Below are 21,521 nucleotides of genomic sequence, written 5' to 3'. Positions count from 1 at the left end.
AATAAACTAAGCACTACATCAGTGACAACACTGAAATCAATGGAAGTTGTTCTCATGTCCAAACTAAGCTCTCCATGTTTCTGTAGAACCCTGCGCTTCCCAAATATCTTTGGAAACAGTCTGGTCAGGTGGGTTTAATTTCTACCTTCAAGGTGGCTTACAATCTTTTCACTCCCCTTTCTTTGGTTGCTAAGAGAGGTATATATAAACCTGCTCCCGAGACACCTTTTTGACAAGTGCTCTCCTGCAGGGAGAGGGAGAAGCCAGCTGCAATTCTTGCTACCATATCAACACACCTGCCTCTGCAGGAGCTTACAGCACCAAAGCCATCCCAGGTTTGCTGGGATTTCTTCATAACTTTAATGTGATTTTTGGCTTGGTCACGTAATTTTTGATCCTGTGCTGCTGGACGTATTTATTTCACTTCCACCTTGAGAGGATGGCCTGCTGGAAGTTACCTCGGATCACGACATAAAGGAGTAGGTTGCCACATGTGTTGAGTGCAGCCAGTGGCCGAGAGATGATATAGGCAGAGTGGATTTGCTTCTCCACGTGACAGCTGACTGGACACAACCGTAGCTCAACTCAAGCCACCCGAAAGATGTGGAAGGGGAGAAAGCATACATAGAAGACCACCAATAGGATGACAGCAAGTCTGCGAGCCTCTTGCTTGTAGCAAGCCCGTGTGTGGGGCCCAGTAGCCAAGGTGTAAATAAGTGCATAGAACAGAGTCACCATCAGCAAGGGCAAGAAGAAGGCCAGGCCAGTCAGCAGCCAGTTATACCACCTGATTGTGCCCAGGTTTTCAGAGCTGGTAAGATCAAGGCATAAGGATCTGTTTTGTGCCTTTTTTGAGGAGATCAAGAAGTTGACAGGGCTGACAGCTGCCAGTGAGATCACCCAAATGCCTGTGCAAGCAACCACTGCCCACCACTTCCTCTGGATGTGGAAGAACTTCATAGGGTGGACAATCATCATGTAGCGGAAAGTGCTGAAGCAGGTGAGGAAGAGGATGCTGCTGAACAAGTTGAAGTGGAAGCCAAAGCGGATGAACTTGCACATGAATTCACCAAAGATCCAGTGCTCCCTGCTGGCATAGTAGTGTATCAGGAAGGGAAGGCTGGTGAGGTAGAGCAGGTCTGTGAGTGCAAGGTTCAGCATTATGATGGTGCTGCTCTTCCAAGGCCTCATCTTGAAGCTGTAAACATAAATCACAATGATGTTTCCTGGGAAGCTCACAAGGAAGATGATGCCGTACATGATGGGGTGGTACAAAGTCTTCAGACCAACTTCCACATCAGTGCAGTTGGGAAAATCACCTTCAGTGTCTTGCCAGGTGGTGGGAGTGGCTAAGTTGTCATTTGTTGTGTTCATGTTTTTTCCTTAGTGCTTAAGTAAGAGAGAAATGTTTAGAGTTCACTGACAGATAAGACCTTCTGGTAGCCTGCTAAAAACAACTAATAACAGGGTCTTTCCTTTCAACTTCCCATCAGTGCCACTATTAAGGTCCCATTATTGAATAAGGAAAGGTCTTGCTGCTTTGATGAGAACTGATCCTGATCTAGAGGCCTTTTATCATATCTCTATAGCGATAGATACAATTTTATTTTAAAATACGTATTTTCAGGTAAGGGTCTGCACAGGCACAATGAAGCTGTCATATAAGGGATTCCCAGCTGCACAGTATGTGATGTGCCCCCCCTGGAATATAAAGTTCACCTTCTTCTCTCATCAGGGGTCAAGTGGAGCAGAAGGACAGACTAATCGTGTTGTGCTACTGACCAAAAGTATAGAGAGAACTGTCCAGAATGTATCTGCTCCTTAAAAGCTATTTGCAGCCTTGCTAATTAAGTGGAAAACAGGGCAGATGCTGAAATGATTTCATATTCTTTTTTTGATACTGGAGTGGTTAACATTTTTCTCCCTGCTCCTTGGAAACAACTGATAGAGGAATATTTCTTTTATTTCATTAACAAGATTGATGTTGCAAAGAAATAGGTTATTTTTAGGCTAGTCATTAGCTGCTATGTAAATTTCTCTCTCTGTAAAATTTTTAAGTGCTGTTTTGCTTAGACATCAGTCTTAGATAGAAGTTTTCTGAAACACCAGAATAAATTCATCCAACTTTGCAAAGCAGCCATTTGCAAGATACAATATGAGGCTTGAGCAGGATTCAAGGGAAGTAAAGATAGCCCAGTACATAGTCTCTAGAGCAGAAAATACAGGGCCACTGAAACACATGGCAAATAACTGCTAATGTTGCATCCAGTAAGTGCATTTGTGTGAATGCCTCTTTCTTTTAAAGTGGAGTAAATGTTCTCATGGGAAAAAAATGAATAAATCTCTAGTGTAGGGGTTTTTTGGGGTTTTTTTCCGGAAGAATGCAACTTCTTACAGGATGATGCCCATCCTCAAATTACTGTGGCCTGGATCTGTTAAAATGGATCCTACTGAATCACCACTTCTATTTCTTGTTCCACTCTGAATTTTTTCTATGTAGCTTCTACCCTCACTCACTTGTGAGATCTCACAGAGACAGGTTGCAGGATTTGAATTCAAATTTGTGCAGAACATTTGATTCAAACATATTTAAAACACTTTGAAAACTAAAGCTGGAGCTTGAGGAGATGCATGCCAAACACTGGCATCTGTTCTTAAAGAGCAAACCAGCTTCAAACCTCTTCTCGTGGCTGGGGATGGTGCAGGAGATGGTTTGGATAAATCCAGTGGCTCTAATTCAGTTAAGAAGTAATGCAGCGATAGCGTTGTTCCCAAAGAAGCTTGAAGCCTCTGGTATGGCTAATGGTTAACCAGGTTAATAGCAAAGGCCCCATCCTGCAGGAGCAGGTCGCGGCATGCTGTCTGCCGCTGGAGCACCAGGGCTGTGCACACCGCAGAGTTTACAGTGCACAGCTATTAAGCGAGCTGAAGGGCACGGCTGGGTGCTGCTCTCCGCACCACTTTCTTCGTGGTTTTGTAGGACTATCATTTTCCCAGCAGCTTTTTTTCCACCTACCAGCATGCTGCTGCAGCAAACCTATAGGGGCTGTAGAGCAAAAACCTACGCTCGCTGAAGAGCGCGGCAGTGGCGCTCAGCTCCTGCAGTCCCTACTGGCAGCCATATACTCTCAGGTGCTTTCGGAGCTGTCCCCTTTGCTATCGGTGAGGTATCTGGTAGGGCTGGGCTTGGGTCAGGGAACGTGGGACTCGCTCACAAGCCAGGCCACCCCCAAACCTGGTGCTGGTCATTGGAACGCCAAGTGGGGACAAGCATTGCAAGAAAAGCAGATGGGTGTGGGGGTCTCGGTTCTGAACTGCCCTAAAATTGCATCCAACCTCACAGGTTACCACAGGGACCAAAGAAAGGAGACAGCAAGTCTTTGCTGTTGGCCTTATTATTTTGCTGTCTGAATTACAAATAGAATTTAGACAAAACTTAAATCTAATTAAGGAACAGTTTGTACTGTGGCAGATTTTATCACACTAAGTAATTGGCCATAATGGGACTTCTGCAGCCCAAGCTGAGGGCAAATGATACATGCTGTAGACACATAATAAACTTTAAATAAATTATCCAAGAGCAGAACTTGTAATAAAAGGGAACTAGATTATTGAAATAGAAACCCTCTTTCAGTCTTAACAGTGGAGTCACTGTTCTATTACATGGTATTCTTTACTGTAACCAATTGATTGGAGTCACTTTAAAAAATGTTGTGATTGCATGTCTTTAATTGCAGTCACGTATAAGGGAAACTTGTCTGCTCCTGCATTGTGATAATTTAATTAGAGCCTGCTGGAAATAAAAGCCAAATGGCTGCAGACATGGCAAAGTAACCTAATGCCTGTAATTGGACTATATTTCACACAGATGTGTTGCTGAATAAATTAAAAAGGATTTGACTTGCAGTGCTCAACTCTTCTACTGGCTCAGATTTAAGAGATGCAAGTGATATATTTAAGAATGGAGATATAAGCCCTCCTTCCCTTATCCTTTATAATTCAGGGAGGTATCTTCATGCAGAAAGAGTATGTGGATTTAATGCAAGTATTGGATGCATCCCAGATAAGTTTAATTTGTTCCATGCTTCCATCATCCTTTAACCCTTTGCTCATCTTGCTCCACTTTGCCCTGCCTCTATATTCACACCTTTAAATCAAAATATGCATTTTACCTGTAAATCCTTGGTGCTGTCTTCTCTCCTTTTCATAGCTGGTTCCTTAAATACCCTACTCCAGCTGGCAGAGTTTGCTTTTAAATTCTGCAGTCTTGTGCAGTGAGTCTGCCTGGAAAAGCTGTAGCAACCCCCCAGGGGCTATTGGGCAGGTTGTAGGAACTTTCTGTCTCTGTTTCCAGGTCTCTGCTGGGTGAAGGCAGCATGGACTCCACGGTGCTGAGCGGGAGCTGCTCTGATCCCTCTTGCCTTCCTGTGGGCTGGCTGTCACGTCCCTGGCAGCAGGGCTGTGCAGGTGTTGCCTGTCCTCCTGTCTTCCACCACCTGCGTGGGATGTGAGGACCTGCCCTGTGTTGCTCACAAAATCGGTTGGGGCTGCCTGTAACCTGTCTGGTTTGGCTGGAGAAGTTTGCTATGGGTGCCTCTAGTCCTCAGTGAGGGACGCAGGCCAGCAGTGCTCAGGCAGGGAGAAGCAGCACCACCGCAGTGCCCCCCTGAAGGGGTATCTGCTCCCCAGGGCACAGGATAGGAGAGGTGGGAGATGGGGGAGAGCGGAGTTTCAGACTGGCAGGAGCTGCCCTGCAGAGGGTTTGGTGGATGCTGGGGGCTGACATCAAACCGTTGCCTCTCAAGGAGGACAAAGGTACCTATGCTCTCCAAACTGGGAGCTTAGTGGGAACAGCTGCCCCTCCTGCCAGGGAAGGACCTGGCTCTCAGAAGAGCAGGTATTGTGCAACTGGGGCACGAGCAGGGTCTTGTGGCTGGGAGAGGTATCTAAGACCATGTGCTTGTGAGGGCAGCCTGGCTGGAGGAAGGCTTTGCTGGAGAAGGGGATTGCATGACTCTGCCAGACAACTATCCTGACCATATTGTGCAAGTAATATGCTTTTCTGCTGGCATGACTTGTCCAGCGGTCAGAGGAATGAAGAAGCCTAGGAAGGAAGTCAAACTATGTGTTCCCTTTCCATATGGTTTAAAAAAATGCCCAGTCTGCTATGTGATCTGGAGCATTTTACAGTCCCCAAATATCCAGGTGATAAAGCAGAAGAAAGACCAGCACTTCCCTGAACGTGCTCAGGAAGGGGCTAGCAGACATCTCCTCTCCCTCTGGAGAGGGAAGAAGGGCACAGGCACCTTCTGGGGTGCCCTACAACAGGGCTTTTACTGCCTTTGCACAGTGAACTGCGAGGAGCATGGACCCACCCAGAGGTGCCAGGGTAAATGTGGTGTGGAAGTTAGAGATTTTACGAGGTGACTTAGCTTTCCAGTGTGTGGTGCTAGCTGAGACTATGACATCACAGAGATCTCCTAACAAAGCCAGTATTTACGCATTTTGCTTGATCTTCTCTCCCCTTCCTTTTCAACAGGTTTTGACTCTCAGGCTAGCTGTGCTCTGACTTTCACCTTGTTTCAAAGCAGTGATCCTCACACCAGTTCCAGGTTTCTCTTTTTCCTTTTTTTTTTCTTTTTTTTCCTTTTTCCCACAAAGAAAATGCTTTCAAAAGCATAAGCATTCCAGATTTGATTTTGAATTAAATATTTGCAAACTTCTGTGAATAGGTAGGAAGGTCATTATCTTGAGAGGGAAATGTTTAGATGAGGCTGAAAAGAACTTGAATGTTTTCCAACACTGAACTCAATTTCAGATCTCATTTGAAGCTATTATTTACTTTCTTATGATGATAAGAGATGTGAACCTGGAAACATGAGCAATTATGTACTGCATAATGTAATGGTGAATCAGGCGCGAATTATTTAGTAAATATAACTTTTAAAATGATTGCGTAACTGTCCTGTTTCTTTACCTGATGCTTTCAGTAATTTGCCATATATTCTCAGTGAGGGTGGATAGCTACTAAAACAAATCCCCTTAGTAATATAGTAGATTCTTCAACTTTGGAATTTTTAAACCAATGTTGAGTGTCTTTTGCATAAATATTGGTACAGTCACAGAGCAGTATGAGACAATACCATCATGCAGCGTTGCAGGAGAGGTTCATGGGTTTTAAAGGCTAGAAGGACCTCTAGAAAACCCAGTCTAAAGGCTTGTATCTCCAATGCCTGGTACACCCAAGGCCATAGGATTTAGCTCAGAATTCCCAGTAACTTGTATTTAGCACTGCTTTTTTTAATCTTGATTTGAAGAGGGAGAATCCTCTTATTCCTTTGATAGCTTGTTCTAAAGGTGAATCATGCCTACAGTTGAAATCGTGTCCTTAGATTTTTAATATGACTCTCTTGTTTGTGCTTCCAGCCTTTCAACTTCATATATGTTTCTGCTATAAGGAGAGAGAAACCCATTTAGCAATGGCTCTTCTGTTTTTGTAGGAGTATTTAAACATTATAATCCAATCACCTTTCATACTTCTTCTGGGTTAGGTTGGTAGCTTAGGGCATCCTATGACAGCATCAGGACTTCTCTAGCCTATTCTTTTTCCTCCCATTGGCTTTTTTAGGTAGAACATAAGGTCCTCCAGCCTCTGTCCTGGGTTTCCACATCTTGGGCAATGTGACTGAAGCCATGTCTGCCTGCAGTACCAAACTTGTAGAAATCCTAAGCATCCCCAGTGAGCATGCACCAGTCAGTTCTGCCCAAGCTGCCCCATAGGATACTGCTGAGGGGTGTCAAAGGTGGCCTGCTCTGCGCACTCAACCCTCTGGAGCCCTAATATTCTCCTGCAGTAACTGGGGAATCCTTCCTGCTTTGGGGGCTCTGTGTCCCTTCATCTGCTGGTCACCTAGGTATTCCTTCTCACCACAGCTGGAGCAGCGAGTGATGATTGTGGGAACTCTCTGTCCTGCCAGGGGGAGAGAGGAGAGAAGATCATTGTGTCCTTGCTCTCTTGAAAAATCTAGAAATGGAAAGAATCTTCTTCTCCACCGCCATGGTGGAAGAACAGTAATGTACAGAGATGTCTTGGGCTAGGAAACTATCACCCAGGGTGGGAAAGGCAGAGAGAAGGAGGATTGTAATGGAGTCTAAGGATCACTGAAAACCATGCTGCTGCTCCACTATCAACAGCACAAAAAGGAATATATTATTCTGCCCACCTTTATCCTATAGAGCAGTGAAGTCCTGCAGCAATGCAACCTCTGTCATGCAATGTCAGCGAGGAAAGCCTCTGTAAGGTAGGCCTTTTCAGAGTGTCTCTCCTGCTCTTCAGCTGTGACTATGCTGTGCTACGTTGTCTTCAGCTTGCTTCCAAAATGTGTGTCATGGTAAAATACCTTAAGGTGATTCAGTTGTCAGAGATTGCCTCCTTCTGGCAGAAAATAAATGAAATTCCCCTGCTGTCTCTCCCAACAAAACCTAATTGTTTTTTTTTCCTTGGAGAGAGTTTTCTTAAATAATTTAGTTAGCTTGGATTCTTTGCTCAGATTCTTTAGGATGTGTTTTTGCACAAATTCCACATGATCCATTGTGTAATCTCCCTATACAGAGTTCTGAACCATTTTCATTCTATGTAAAGAACGTTTGTCTTTGAAATTGCTCTGACTTTGCCATGATATTTTGGGTCTTTTATAACCGAAGACTTCAGAGATGTTATCTATCTTTGCCAGGTTTCATGTTGACTGATACGAGGTTTTCAAAGGCATTATGGTCATCAATAGAGGTTAGATACTAATTTTCCATGATTCCTGTAATAAATCTCTTCTTCTGACTTTATTGGCCATGTGCTTCTTTCCTCCTGCATTGCTCCCCTCTTTTTCCAACTGAGAGTTTTTATACTTGCAATGGAGACATTTTAAGCACCCGCCATTGAAATGCATTCACTGATTGCCATTAATGTTGTTTAAAACATGCATGACACATGCATATATTTTCATTCAGACTCACAGTTTTTCCTTTGGGACAAACGTTCCTTTTCCTTTGCCCCTGCATAAAATTCCCAGGGTGCAGCTGTCCTGTGAGAGTTGGCTGCTTGGCAATTTTTGCCTTTGAAGCACCTACACCACCCGTTCTTCCGGCCATTCATTGCCCCTTCCTGCACTGAGTACTTCCTTCCTGCGCTCAGTGGGAAACTCAGACTGCTAAAATGTCATGCTAATACCTCTGTTTCTGCTCTTGGTATAACATCTTTGCCCCAGGGGAGTACTGGTGTGCCTGCAGGACCTAGCTCTGCAAGTCAGACGTGTATATTCCAAAGACGTAAGTTTGGTCCTGACTTATTTTCCCACATGCTTTTTCATTGTTTATTGGAGTGAAACAAACAAACAAAAAAATATTGAAGCATGCCAAAAATACCCATGGGCCCTTGTACAACAGGATATGTAATTGGTACATTAGTCTTTGGTATGTTTTATTTGCAGCACTTTTTCTTTCTTTGAGCTCAGTGGGATTGCAGTGCTATGGCAAATTAGGCAACTACTGCAGAACATGTATTTCAGGGTTGAGTTATCACATATCACACTTGGGGCCCCACAGTCTGTGTCTTAACTAGAAGTTCATGCTTCTTAGTTTTATTCTTTGCTTTCACTTCAGCTTTCAAGAGTTTGACTTTTTTTGTCAATCTGTCTCTGGTATGATATTGAGAAATCCCTTCTCCTTTCTTGTTTGTACTACACCCTGCTGAGTATTTCTCTTATCTTTCAGGGTGTGTGTTCTGCCAAGGGTGGGTGTTATTGGTGGAGCTTTCTGCAGCTCAGCTGAGTCCTCCAAACTAATTTCCTTGTTGCCCTTCCCTTTACTGGGTTTGCAGTGTGAGTGAGTTACATGCCTGGTTTGCAGCAGTTAAGGACAAACCCTGTTACTTTCCTTTAACTGCAGAGGTCCTGTTTAGGCAAAACAAGACCAGCATGAATGCGGAAAGGCAAGAAGGTGGAGAGAGTGGTAGCCAACAGAGAATCAGGGAAGTGAAACATGGAGCTGACCGGGAAGGGAGGAAGGAAAATGAGGCTCAGGAACCCCGTAAGACCTCGTGCTGTGTGAAGACTAGCTCAGGCAAAAAGCAAACATTGTCATGGACCTCCTTTGTCCTTATGTCCTTTCACTGTAAGACAGGGATAAAACTCTTGCATAGGACATCCTTGTGCAGCACAGATGCCGGTTACCAAACACTGAGCATGTGCTGTGGAAGAGTGCACTGATGGTACAGATCTAGGTGTGATGCGCCTTTTGTCAAACATTTCTTAGTCCCAAGCAGTGCCTGAGCCAGTCTGCTGATGTCTGTGCATTGTTCCCCTTGCATACACGGGCCACCTAGTGTTCCCAAAGGCCTCTGTTTTCCCTTATTCCCTCAGCTGCTGCCTTTTTGCAGTTAAAAACTGAAAATGTCATTGAGTCAAAATTTGTGGGAAGAAGAATTTGGATAACATGGTAAGATAATATAATAAGAAACGTTTTCTCTATAAAGACAGCTGGGCGGTAGAACAGGCCATCCAGAGAGGCTGTGCAGGTGCCATCCCTGGAGATGTTCAAGTCCCAGCTGGACACAGCCCTGAGAAACCTGATCTGAGTGCCAACCCTGCTCTAAGCAGCTGATTGCACTAGGGACCTCCTGATATCCCTTCCAAGCAGCTGATTCCAGGGTCTTATGATCCTCTGAAGTCTGTGAGCTGTACAAGTCAAGGGTAAAATCAAAGACCCAGCATTTCAAGAGCAAGAAGTATCTAAGTATCCTACAGCTTCAGGAAAGACAAATTGTGATGTAGTGAAATTACCCTAGACCTTGGCCAATCTCCTTCCATGGCCAGCATCCTGTTTACCAGCCAGGTTTGTCTGTCTGATCCTCGTTTCCCAGGAGTCTTGCAAACAGAAGTTGTTAGCTGAAATAGCTAAATTCTCCTGTCTTCTATTTTATTAGTCCTCAAGATACTGCAATCTGTTATATTCCTTTTTCACACTTATGTTTTAGATATATATGGCTGCATGCATGTGTGTATGCTTGGTTATCCCCAGCATTCACGTGCAGAAAGCTGCCTGGATTTAAACATAAATTTGTATCCTGAAATTACAAATTTGACTTGACTTGTGGCCTGAAAAATATTTCTATTTATTAATCTAATTTCCGATAAACAAATCGCCAATTTGTTTAGCAGGAATGCTTTCTTGCAGGCCTGTGTTGTGGTATTTCACTGTGGAACAAGGCTAGGAGTGCACACAAGTCCTGGTGGGGAAGCTTTGATATCTGCACTCACAAATTAGTTTGTAATCTGTTGTCAATATAAAAATGCTTCAGCATTCAAATGGCATATTTGATTTGAGTTTGATTTCACAGCCCGGATTCTCATTCCCTGTAGACTCCTCTTAAAGGATTGGGCTCTCTGGTGATGTACTCCCAGCTCTTGAGAACTCCCACCTTCTTGATTCATTGGTTTTGAGTTGCTAGTAGTACTGTTTTGTTCATGTGTGTCCTAGCTTCGGTACTAACTCTAAATTTCATTTTTGTTCATCAACCAGAAGTTCGGGTGATTTACTAATATTTACTAAAATATTGACTCTCATTCATTTTAATTGCCAATGCAGACTGAGGGCAGAAATTCGCAGTCTACTTCCACCTGTGTCCTTGTAACCCGGGGTGGGGGGCAGCCAGTGGGACAGTGATGCATCAGCTCTGCGACTGACGGTTGTGACGGACAGTAGATGTCACTCTTGCCTAACGTATAGAGATTGGATTTGCCATTGGAAGGACAGAGCCTTTACAAAAGTGTTGGGAAGGGGGCTGGGAAAGAGTGACTGCTGGTCATTATTGCTACTGAGTGAAAACTTTATTTTCAGATAAAAAGATGTCTACATAGAAAACCACAGCTTTTATAGAATCATGGAATGGTTTGGGTTGGAAGGGACCTCAAAGATCATCTAGTTCCAACCCCCCTGCCATGGGCAGGGACACCCTCCACTAGACCACGTTGCCCAAAGCCCCATCCAGCCTGGCCTTGAACACTGCCAGGGAGGGGGCATCCACAGCTTCTCTGGGCAACCTGTTCCAGTGCCTCGCCACCCTCACAGAGGACAACTTCTTATGTCCAATCTAAACCTACCCCCTTTCAGTTTAAAACCATTGCCCCTTGTCTTATCGCTATAGGCCCTGGTACAAAGTCTCTCATCATTTTTCTAAGCCCTCTTTAAGTGCTGACAGGCTGCAGTAAGGTATACCTTAGAGCCTTCTCTTTCCTAGGCAAGATGCTGTACCCACACCTTGTTCTGAATCCCTAAAGAGAGGTATATTGAATCTTCAACGAAAGGCATGGTTGGGGGGTGGGGGGGGGTACAGGGGTTTTTTTTTCTTTTTAGCTCAGTCTGTGAAATGTGTGTTGGGGGCCTGCTAAATTATGCAGAACTGCCCAACTCATAAAAACCTTGCTATTTTGATACATAAACCAGTGCAAACTTAACAGTAAACTTGAGTACCGAGGGGCTGAAGGATAATATCTTGGCCGTCCATGTTATGTGTGAAGAACAAACCAACACCGCTCCAGTATCTGTGACAGCGTAATGTCTGGCAGTGAAAGGCTGCCAGCCCGGGCCGTGCAGGCAAATCCTGTGTTCCTCTCTGCTCAACAGCTCTCTGGCAGCTGTGCGACTACCTCATTGCCATTATCCCCCAAGCACTGAGGCCAGAGCAGAGAAATTCATACCACAATCGTGTGCATCACTATGCCTCACTTATTTTTGAATAACATGTTCAGAGCCCCCTCGAGTATCTTAGGAGACCAGACCTGTGCCCAGGCAGGGGTAAAAGGCCTGAAAAGTTGCAGCCTGTGTTGAGCACCTGTGCTTTTTGTTCTGTTCTTTTTTTCCTTGTTAAGAATGAATCAAGTCTCCTGAACAGAAACATTAGATACTCTCACAGGGGTAACAATTCTCATTGCACCTCAGAGTAAACTTCATGTTTGAGACACACATGGAAATAACAGTAATTTCTGATTTCTGCTGGAATTCTGGCTGGTGGTCTCTTGTAGAAATCAGGCTCTTTCTCAAATACTGACCATTTTAAAGACTTTTCATGAGATAATTTTCCTACCAGAAGAAATCCACTGTTTTGATACATCAACTATATAAATGCTTCAGTTGTCTCTGGATCCCTAGAAGCTTGGTTTCACTGTACAGTACCAGAAGGTGTTTACAAAATGAGACACCAATTGTCTTTATTATTAATGTCTGCTGAGGATGTGTGATTTCAAGAGCGAGGCAGAATGGAGGAATTACACAACTGGGATATCGCTTGAGAAAAAGATGCTGAAGGCGAGACATTTCACTAATACACATCTGCCACAGACTTCTCTGTTTCTGAATCCCTCCCTATACCCACTCTAAGAGAGATCTCAGTCAAGCATTAAATGCTTTTTTTTTTAGAAGAATCTTTGCAAAATCTAAGTTTTATCAAATTAGCAGTGTTATTAATAATCCTAGTGGAGACAGTGACAGGGATGTTTGTCAGTCTGGCAGTTCTTTAATTTCTCCAGAGGAATTCAATGTATGGCTTATTTCATAACAGCAAGTCGCATCCACCTAGGAGATTATGCAAGAGGATGGGAGTGTGTCAGGAGAAAATAAATTGTTGGCAGCCATACAAGTCTAATTAACCCAAGAGGTTCAGGTAACATCAAGGGAAACCTCACAGATCCAGTCATTTACATTATCTGGAAATCTTATTTGGCTGAAAGGGATCATTTGGTGAAAGGATGCTGGCATGGGTGAGACACAGTGAACAACAGCCTGCAGTGGCTCAGGATAACTCAGGTTTCTTAAAAGTGGGAGACAAGAGTTTTACCCTAATTTGAGGCACACACTCCCGTGCTGCCCCCAGCACTACAGTCACAAGGTCTCACCGTCCATCTCAGCTGGGAGGGTGCTGCTGGCCCAGGATGATCAAGCAGAAAGTCAGGCTGGTTCATGCTATGCTGCTGCTCTTTGTTAAGTCTTGGGCATTATGGGCCACAAGCTGTCTGGTCTCCTGCATCTTCCCCCACTGCTGGGTTATTCCTTCAGACAAAATCTTTGCTTTCTTTTTTCCAGGTTCCCTTCTTCTTTCTGAGACTGCTACTTCATTTTGGAAACCCCTCTCATTGGCACCAGCTCTTCTTTCCACCACCCTGAGCCTGGTCTAAATAGTCTGTGTGCAGAAGCACAGTGTGTGATCAGCCTCCTAATTGCAGGGTTTTTCTCATGTCTGTTTATTAATTGAAGGGATTCAGGATGTGCTGTGTTTGTTCAGTTCAGGTGGGATGAAAATTTACAACCGGCATATACCAGTTGCAGCTGGCAAGCGGCAGGCTTCGGCTTGAGAATTTCAGAAATTCACGCCCCAGACACATGTACACCAAGTTTTCTGCTGCCTGTTTGCATTCACAATTAAAATTATTTTTTGCCTTGTTCTTGTTTTTTCATTATGCCTGCCATGTCAAGCATAGAAACTCAGGACACCTGATTTTTTGATCCAAGATTTGACATCAGGTTTGCTATGTTCTGATGCCTTGCCACTAGGTGGTAATGTCTTCATCCTTAAAAAAACCCAAAACACCCACAAACCTCCTGTGGAGGCATAGGCTCAAGCATGAATTATTTCTGAAAGGTTTATATGTTTTTCTGGAGGGAACAGAAAAATTATGGCTACTCCGAAGTAAAGGCTTTGATTATCAGCTCACTGCACAGCCACACGCCTGTCAGGCAAACAAAAGAGGTGGGAGACTTATGCTGGCCTCAGACTTTACTGTGAGCGGAAGTTTGGTAGGACAGGAAAATTGGGCTTTGTAGACATATTTTGAATCAAATATGTGATTATAAAACATCATGCAAGGGTGTTCTTTTTTATATTTCTTGAAACAGAGCTATTATACCGGACTGTAATGCCTCTATAAACACCATGCAGTAGCTATACACACATTTACCATGCTGAAGGGCAATACTCCTGAGCTTTGTGTGCTCCCTTTTAGGATATTAATACAGCACATAAAGCAGCTCCTTAGCAGTCAAGACTATTGCAAACAGCTCAGCTGTGCCATCTCCAGCTTACAATGACTATCCACTCAACAGCAGCTCATGGTGAGAGTGTCTGTCCTTACGTTCATGATGCTTCAGTGAAGCTCATCCCCAAGTGCTGGGCAGCTGAAGTGCTAAGGTAAGGATCATGACCTGTCCTGAGAGGAGATGGGACACTGTGAGTCCTCCATGGTGAAGGTAAACCTCACCTCTGGAGGAGGGTTCCTGCAGGCTGTGAAAAGGCCCCTTAGATTGACTTGTTGAAGACCCACTTTGCCTTGGGTATCAGCAAAGAAGGTACCACCAGCTCCATCCCAGCACAGGTGCTCTGCTCTTCACTTCGACTTAAGCAATGAAGACAGAAAACTTATCAAATATCACCAAAAAAACCTAATAAAATGCATTTTAGAAACTTTCTAACAAGGTAATTCCCTTGGACAGTAAAAAAGTAAACAGACTGGTGTGTAGCAAAAGGCCTCCAGGCCACTCAGCCTTTTGGGCAGTGTTCAGGCACCATGTTGGCATTTGTGGTGCTATATGAACACCTAATGGACTATATTCTTGGCAATAATTGTGGGCGTTTTCCTTCCAATCTCACACTGTGGGTTTTTTTTAAAAAAAAGTAGAAAAATATGATCCTGAAACACATCTTAATCCTCTTTCACTTTTCACAGATAAGAGTGTACACTCAACAAGTAAATGAAAAAAAACTTAAGCATGTTGTAATATAAAACAATAAGCTATGTTTTTGATCATCAAGACAAGCAAAAGAAATAAAATGCTGGTTCAACAAGAGGGTTTGAGGGCATTTCCCCTGCTCCATCCTCTGTATCTTATAACAAGGAGGGTACAGCCTGCTCCTGCGAAGCAGGGTATTTGGGTTTAAAACTCTGGTGGCAGTACCAGAAGTTAAAGCCAGCTTCCCCATTCCCCAAGTGAGCGCTGTAGCTTGCTGGCCACTCAGTCAGGGCATGGCAGAAACTTATCTGCAAGGCTTATGACCATAACTTCCCATTCCACCCCAGCCCCAATACCATATAAAAAAACAGGGGAAAATTGCTATTGGATTGGGGAAAAACAAACCCACCATTTTTTGGCATGTTAACTGCTTTCTCAAAAAAATGTTACCCAAATCTAACAATAATAATTCCCATGGAATCATTCATTGCTAGGAGCTCAAAGGGAAAGCTCCCAAAACAGTAAACGTGGACATTAAAATAATTGCTGGAAAGAGCTGCTTTTTTTTCCCCTCCCTCTCTCTTTGTAACTGTTTGTGCTCCTACTGATAAATACGCAAACGTTTACTCTTATGTTTGCAATCAGCCTTGCCCTACCTGCTATTGTCTACAAATGTCTGCTCCGTACCTTGCTGAGTGCAGGACAGCTGAAGGAGAAGTAAGCTATACAGTGAGCCACATGCACATATGCACTGGGGCCTTAGGGTCAATGCATGGCTAGTCTATACAAAGCAAAATATGTATTGTCTTTTAAAAAAAAACCCTTTTTGTTTTTAAAGGATCATCACTATGAAGTAAGACAATATACACCAGAGCATTAAAAGGTCCTCTTTTTGGTGATATTCTGGCCACATTTCAGTATCTTTCCACAGTCATTTTGCCTACATAGTTGTTTAGAAAAATCAATAAGGTATGTATATACTTATGTATATATTTAGGACAGAAGAGTTATTTTTTTCAGTATTGTCCCTGCTCAAAGCTCATCTAACATTTCTACTTAAATTTCAGAAACAGGTTGCCTTTCAGCAGGGACATGGAATGGAATGGAATGGAATGGAATATTTCAGTTGGAAGGGACCTACAAGGATCATCTAGTCCATCTGCCAAATTTTCAATGAAAGTCAAGAAAATATTACAGAAGTCAAGAAAATGTTACCAATGTGCAGCTAGAAGGGAATTAACTGTAACTGGAACACTCTTTGGCCATTTGCTGTCTTTTAAGGAGTATATGATCTTTTAGTGCTGACAACTGAATATTTTTAATCAGCGCTTTCAAATCACTGATTAAATTGTTGACCAGCTCCATAGCCTTCAATGGCAACTGACATTCCTGACATTATAGTTTAATGCCTTTCTTATATTGTGTGAACTTTATGTATCATGGTTTAAAATACTTTTCAGTGGGCTGCTTATACTGTGATCTTTTCAAGGTAAAAAGAGGGTTTTTTCCCAAAAAGATATTCTCAGCTGGTTTTAATCACTAACCTTGTTCACCAAATTCTAGCCTATACAGAAAGCACTGAAATTTTTTCACCAGGGTGGTTATGCTGGAAAACTGTCCTGGTGCAGCCTAGATTTATTTGCTTCTGTTAAAAGGAAATACTAAAAAAGGAACTTGGAGCTGCTATTATTACACAAATAATTTATCTGTTTAGTCTGAAGTTTCACAGAGGAAAATCAAAAGGTAGAGTTAGTGCTATGCTAAAGAATTCCCAAAGTGAGGTAAGCACTGAAATGAGTGTTAAAACTGGGAAGAGAACTGCAAAAGAGCTACCAAAAAACCAGAGTGAGGAAAGAAAAGCTAGTTGTATCAGATGCTACACCTAGCATGTGATTAAATACTGTAGCATAGCGAAAGCCGCACGGCTGCCAAGGGCATGCATTTGTTTCCCCCTGCAGTCACGAGCAAGTGACTTGGCAGGAGCTTAAAAGGCATCGTGGATCCTTGTCAGCTTATAGGATATTCTGACCTTCATAGCCTGACTCGTCAGTAGGCACTGCAGAGGCATGGGTGGCTAAGGCCAGCTCGACACCAGAAGTATTTGCCAGTGTCATGCTCCTACGGGGCACAGTATTTTTAAACAACATCTCTATACTAACACGGCTAGATGTGAGTGCAGAGCAAAAGACCGTGGTGCTGCTCATGTCCCTCACTTTGTACAGAAAACTGGAATAATGAACACTGGTCTAATTTTGGAGATCTCCAAGGATCCACCACCTTTCTGGGCAAACAGCTTCAATGCTTAACCACCTTCATGGGGAAGATTTTGTTTCCTTACGTACCGCTGGCGTTTTGCTTGCTGCCACCAGTGACCGTGCCACCCCTTGTCCTTCGCTGGGCACCTGGGAGAAGGGTTGGGTTTCCTCCCTCTCTTGCCAGCCAAACTTTGCCTCCCCTCCTCACAGCACAGCCCGGCCACCCGCCACCACCCTGATCATCCCTCCTGTGGAGCCTGGCTGATTGTTACCGTGGGGAAGCCCTAACGTCCTGTGGGGAGGAGGTAGTGGGGACCCCAGGGAGGCCATTGCCACAGGGAAGGCAGAGAAGGTCTCCTTCCCTGGCCTTTAAAAAATTAGTGCTCTGACAGCCTGCTCAGCATTTTTCTGTCATTTTGTTTTCATTTACAGTTTAAATACTAAAAGCTTCATTATGATGCCATTATTTGCATCTCGATCTAATAAGCTTCCTACTCTTCCATGTTGACATTTATTTGCTCGTGATGGATGGGCCAGAACGATTGCAGTTTATTTGGCCCAGGTGAAGGTTATTTGCCCATGAGCAAGAAGCAGAAATAGGTTATCATTGTGATATTTGCAGGAGCTGTAGCTGAACTTGCTTTACGACTCTGCATCACTTAATTGCAAACAAAACCGGCGCTGCTATGTGTTATTTCCAAGTCCTGTGCACAGTGCTCAACTTAGGTACAATTCAAATCATGAAAAAAGTCCATTTAGGCAGTCACTTTCTACCTTTTGCTAATGGAGAGATGGAGAAAACAGAAAAAACACACAAATCCCAGTAATAGCAATAAAAGAAGCATAAAAATAAAGATGATAGTTTAATGGAGATTTGTTTGAACAGTATGTTTTTCTTTTAACCGGTTATTGTGGTACATTACTAATGGTTTTCAATAGCCTGAAATGGAGCTGCTGAAAACATAAGGTTTGCAAACATCTTACATTTTGGGCCACTGGCTGGGCACATGAACAGTTTGTCTGAGCTTTCAGAGCTGCAATAAATGTGCTAAACTTTGGAAAGCAAGTCATCTTGCGCATATCGACAGTCATGCTTCAGTTGTCAGCCTGAATTTTTTTATATACAAATCAGCTTTTCTGAACAAAGAAGAATTTGTCTGTTACCATGGGATAATGCTGTCACTTGATCAGACTTAATTTTATGGTCGCTATAACTAACTTTGTTGTAATCAGTCTTCACCCTCATTTCGGCCTGCTTTCTTGGCAAAGTCTTTGGCTTACAGTAAAGGCTGTGCAAAGGAAAGCACTGGAGAGTAATCACACAAGTGAGCTAGTATAACAATGTCTCTCCACAAAGCTGATCAGAAGACTGTGATTCCCTTAAAATAAGCTTGTATGAATTTATAGATTTCATAGTAAGTGCTTTCAGAGTAATACCATAACATTGAACTGAAAAAGTAATGTCACAGACAAACCCAAAGCAAGATGCCTGAAGAAACCTAATGATAAAGTATCTAAAATACATATATGCATATTTATAAAGTAGACATAAGTCTTGGTTCTCTTACTATGTCTTCTGCTTCTATTGCTTCTGTTATACACTACCAAAAGAAATTCAAGAATCTTGACTACGTGGTCAGGGCATCACAATAACCCATGCAGCACTTCTTTTGTGCGCTGCTCTCTTGCTCTTAAGCCGTGCTGGGCTTTCCTCGGTGGCTGTCAGAGCACAGAGCCAGCTGTTCAGCTGTGTAACAGGAACAGCACAAAAATAGATGTTCTGCTCAGCACTTCCAGCCACATCAATCTCCATAACAGGCATTGGGATCTGTGTGTGACACCTCTCTGTAAAATTACAGCATGATGTGATGGTTGGCACCCAAAATAGTGTTTGAGCACTGGCTGCCATGGATAAATCTCATTAGTCATTAGTGGCCTGTCTGCAGGACAGCAGGGGTTTTGGTGTGACAAGGACAGAGCCGTCGTTGCTCCTCTCTGGTTCCTGGTAGAGAGGAGGTTGTTGGTGGAAACTGGCTCACTCAACCCTCCTTCCCCAACTTTCTCTAGCTGTCACAACATTTTGTCACCTGAATTCTAGAGCAAGGACATCCATCTCTCCCGAAGGCCTGCAGGACAGCCTGGCTCCTGGGCACACGTCCCTCCCCATTGCCCTCTTCCCCATGGCCATACACACATATGGAAATGTTCCTACTCCAGGTGCCTCCACACCTTCCCACAACCCCCACAAAGGGGAAACCTGGCTTCCTCCAGAAGCTTTCATTTCCTACTTTTGCACCAACAGCAATGAGGAGAGGCAATATATTAGGAGGAGAAATGTTTCAAGCCTAGAAAGATCACATTACTGACACATTTGTGTCTCCTGCTGCATCATGCTTCCTCTCTTCCTCCTCCCCACGATTGCCTTTACTCTGGTTCAGGCCCTACTGAAGCCAGCGTACCTCCTTTGCACCCAACAGAGAGAACATCTGCACCCCTAGAAAGCCTAATGAAAACCTTTATTTATATTTTGCAGGCATGGGTAGACTAAACTGATTACCAACAATCTGTAAATGGCTCCTATTTTCTCTTAGTCTCATGCTACTGGTTCCAATGGTCCGTTGACAGACCTTCATGCATAGCCTCACAAAGTAATGTTTCAGCTAATATAACTTGTCTTCTCAAATATGACATTATTTTGCACTCGAGTCAGCCTGATCAAAGTGAGCAAGGACATAAGTGTGACCCAAGACCTCCATGCTGCACTGACACAGCCCTGCCAGAGCTGGGGGACAAAAGAGAGCAGGCGAAACATCCTGTGAGCAGATTAACTGTGTCATGCTTAGCATTGCTTTTCTGCCCTGACAATGAAAATGGCTTCTACTTTTGATTATATTCTTATCCGTGCTATGCCAGGATGATGTGCTTGCATCTCTGAAACACGACAGTGATATAAATGCCCTATCTAGACTAAATTATTGGTATGAAGTTGCAGGTAAGCATAATGCAGCCCGCATGTGTTGTAGCACAGGTATCCTGAGCTGGGCATCCAGGTACTGAAACGTCATGAGCTTGAGCAACATTCAGTGTGGCTGATTAATAGAAAAAACCTTCTCTGCAACACAGGGAAGGAATGGCTTTGTGGGTTTCACTCTTCTGGACCTGGCTTGCCATACAGACCCATAACAGCTGTCAGTAGCTAGATTTTGGGGTTTGCTTGTTCTTCCACTTCCTTGGTTTCTTGTATCTGCAATAAATGTAGAGCTCTCTTTTTTTCACCTCAAGATTTCACCATACCGATCCAGTATAAAAAACCTGCATAAATATACACCAATGACAAGGTGGTTTTCCAGTCTACCCTTGCTCTGCGGTCAGCAGGAATGCTGAAGTCAGGAGTGGCTTCACCTCAAAACAGTGAAACAAATTACTCAGGTTGTCTTCATGAGGGATGGAAAGCTGGACAATACAGTCAGTAGTGTACAGGCTGCAGTCACCTCATCCTATAGGGAGCAGTTCCACTTGATCTTTAAACACCACTGACTTTACTAACTGACAAGGCCAGTTTTGTGTAAAATGGGAGACGAGATACCCAGCTCAGGTGTGGACCCCCCCACCCCTGGCACTTAAAATGAGGCCAAATGAATTTGGAGTGAAGGTCACAGCTTGGTTTTAGTAGCTGACCTTGAAGTGCTCCTGAAAAGTGAATGCAAGCACATGAACAGCTATTTTTTTTCCCATCCTTTGACAACAATAGTGCAAATTCATGTGGTTCGGCTGATGGCCAGCTTAAAGAACAGCTTCACCCTGTCAGGTGAATGGTGCTGAGGACAGGTATTTCTCCAGTGGATTTTACATCAAGTAGATTAGAAAAGCCTCTGAAGTTTGTATTCTGTATTTTATACTGTAAAATCTAAGCCACGGAAAATAACCTGCAATAATGCTGTGAAGGCTGATAAGGACAGAAAGGAGAAGGATTTCCAAACTGATAATCTGAAAAATGCATAACCATGTATATGCACAAGACAAGCAAAACTGACACTTACTAAATATTATCATAGAGCTGAAGGACCCCAACTGAGTATTAGACCTGCATTGCACTGAAATTTGCACAAATATACAAGAGACATTCTACATCTTACAGAATTAAAATGTTCATAGTGGCTTGCAACAGAGATGTGGAAAAATGACGCTGGTATTATTTAAAGTAGTAATTTTAATGTTTATTACATGTGAAATACACTTTATAGGATTCTCATAAGATTTAACTGATTAAAAATGAATGTGTATTTATATATACACATTTATATATGCAGATATATATGTATATAGAAATGTACTCACAGGTGAACATGATAGAAGACTGTATCTGTACTTTATGCAGAGACCCAGGACTGTCACCTCCATGCACATGTTCTCACCATTGAGCTGTAAGGTCTGTTCTTTCTATTTTCTTTTTTTTCATTTATTTCTTGGCCTCACCCTGGACATCCTCCTTCT

At 43.3% G+C, this 21,521-nt stretch overlaps 1 protein-coding gene across 1 annotated transcript; it reads right to left on the bottom strand.

Moving 5' to 3' along the window:
- Nucleotides 1-420: 420 nt before the first annotated feature.
- On the bottom strand, nt 421-1,374 carry OXGR1 (oxoglutarate receptor 1). Its single transcript, XM_054808225.1, is given in 1 exon segment — nt 421-1,374. A coding segment is annotated over 1 exon segment (954 nt).
- Between the last annotated feature and the right edge of the window lie 20,147 nt (nt 1,375-21,521).

This window comes from Grus americana, chromosome 1, assembly GCF_028858705.1.
Source record: "Grus americana isolate bGruAme1 chromosome 1, bGruAme1.mat, whole genome shotgun sequence".
NCBI lineage: Eukaryota > Metazoa > Chordata > Aves > Gruiformes > Gruidae > Grus > Grus americana.
The sequence above is the reverse complement of the archived record's forward strand: the minus strand, read 5'-3'. Positions and strand labels throughout refer to the sequence as shown.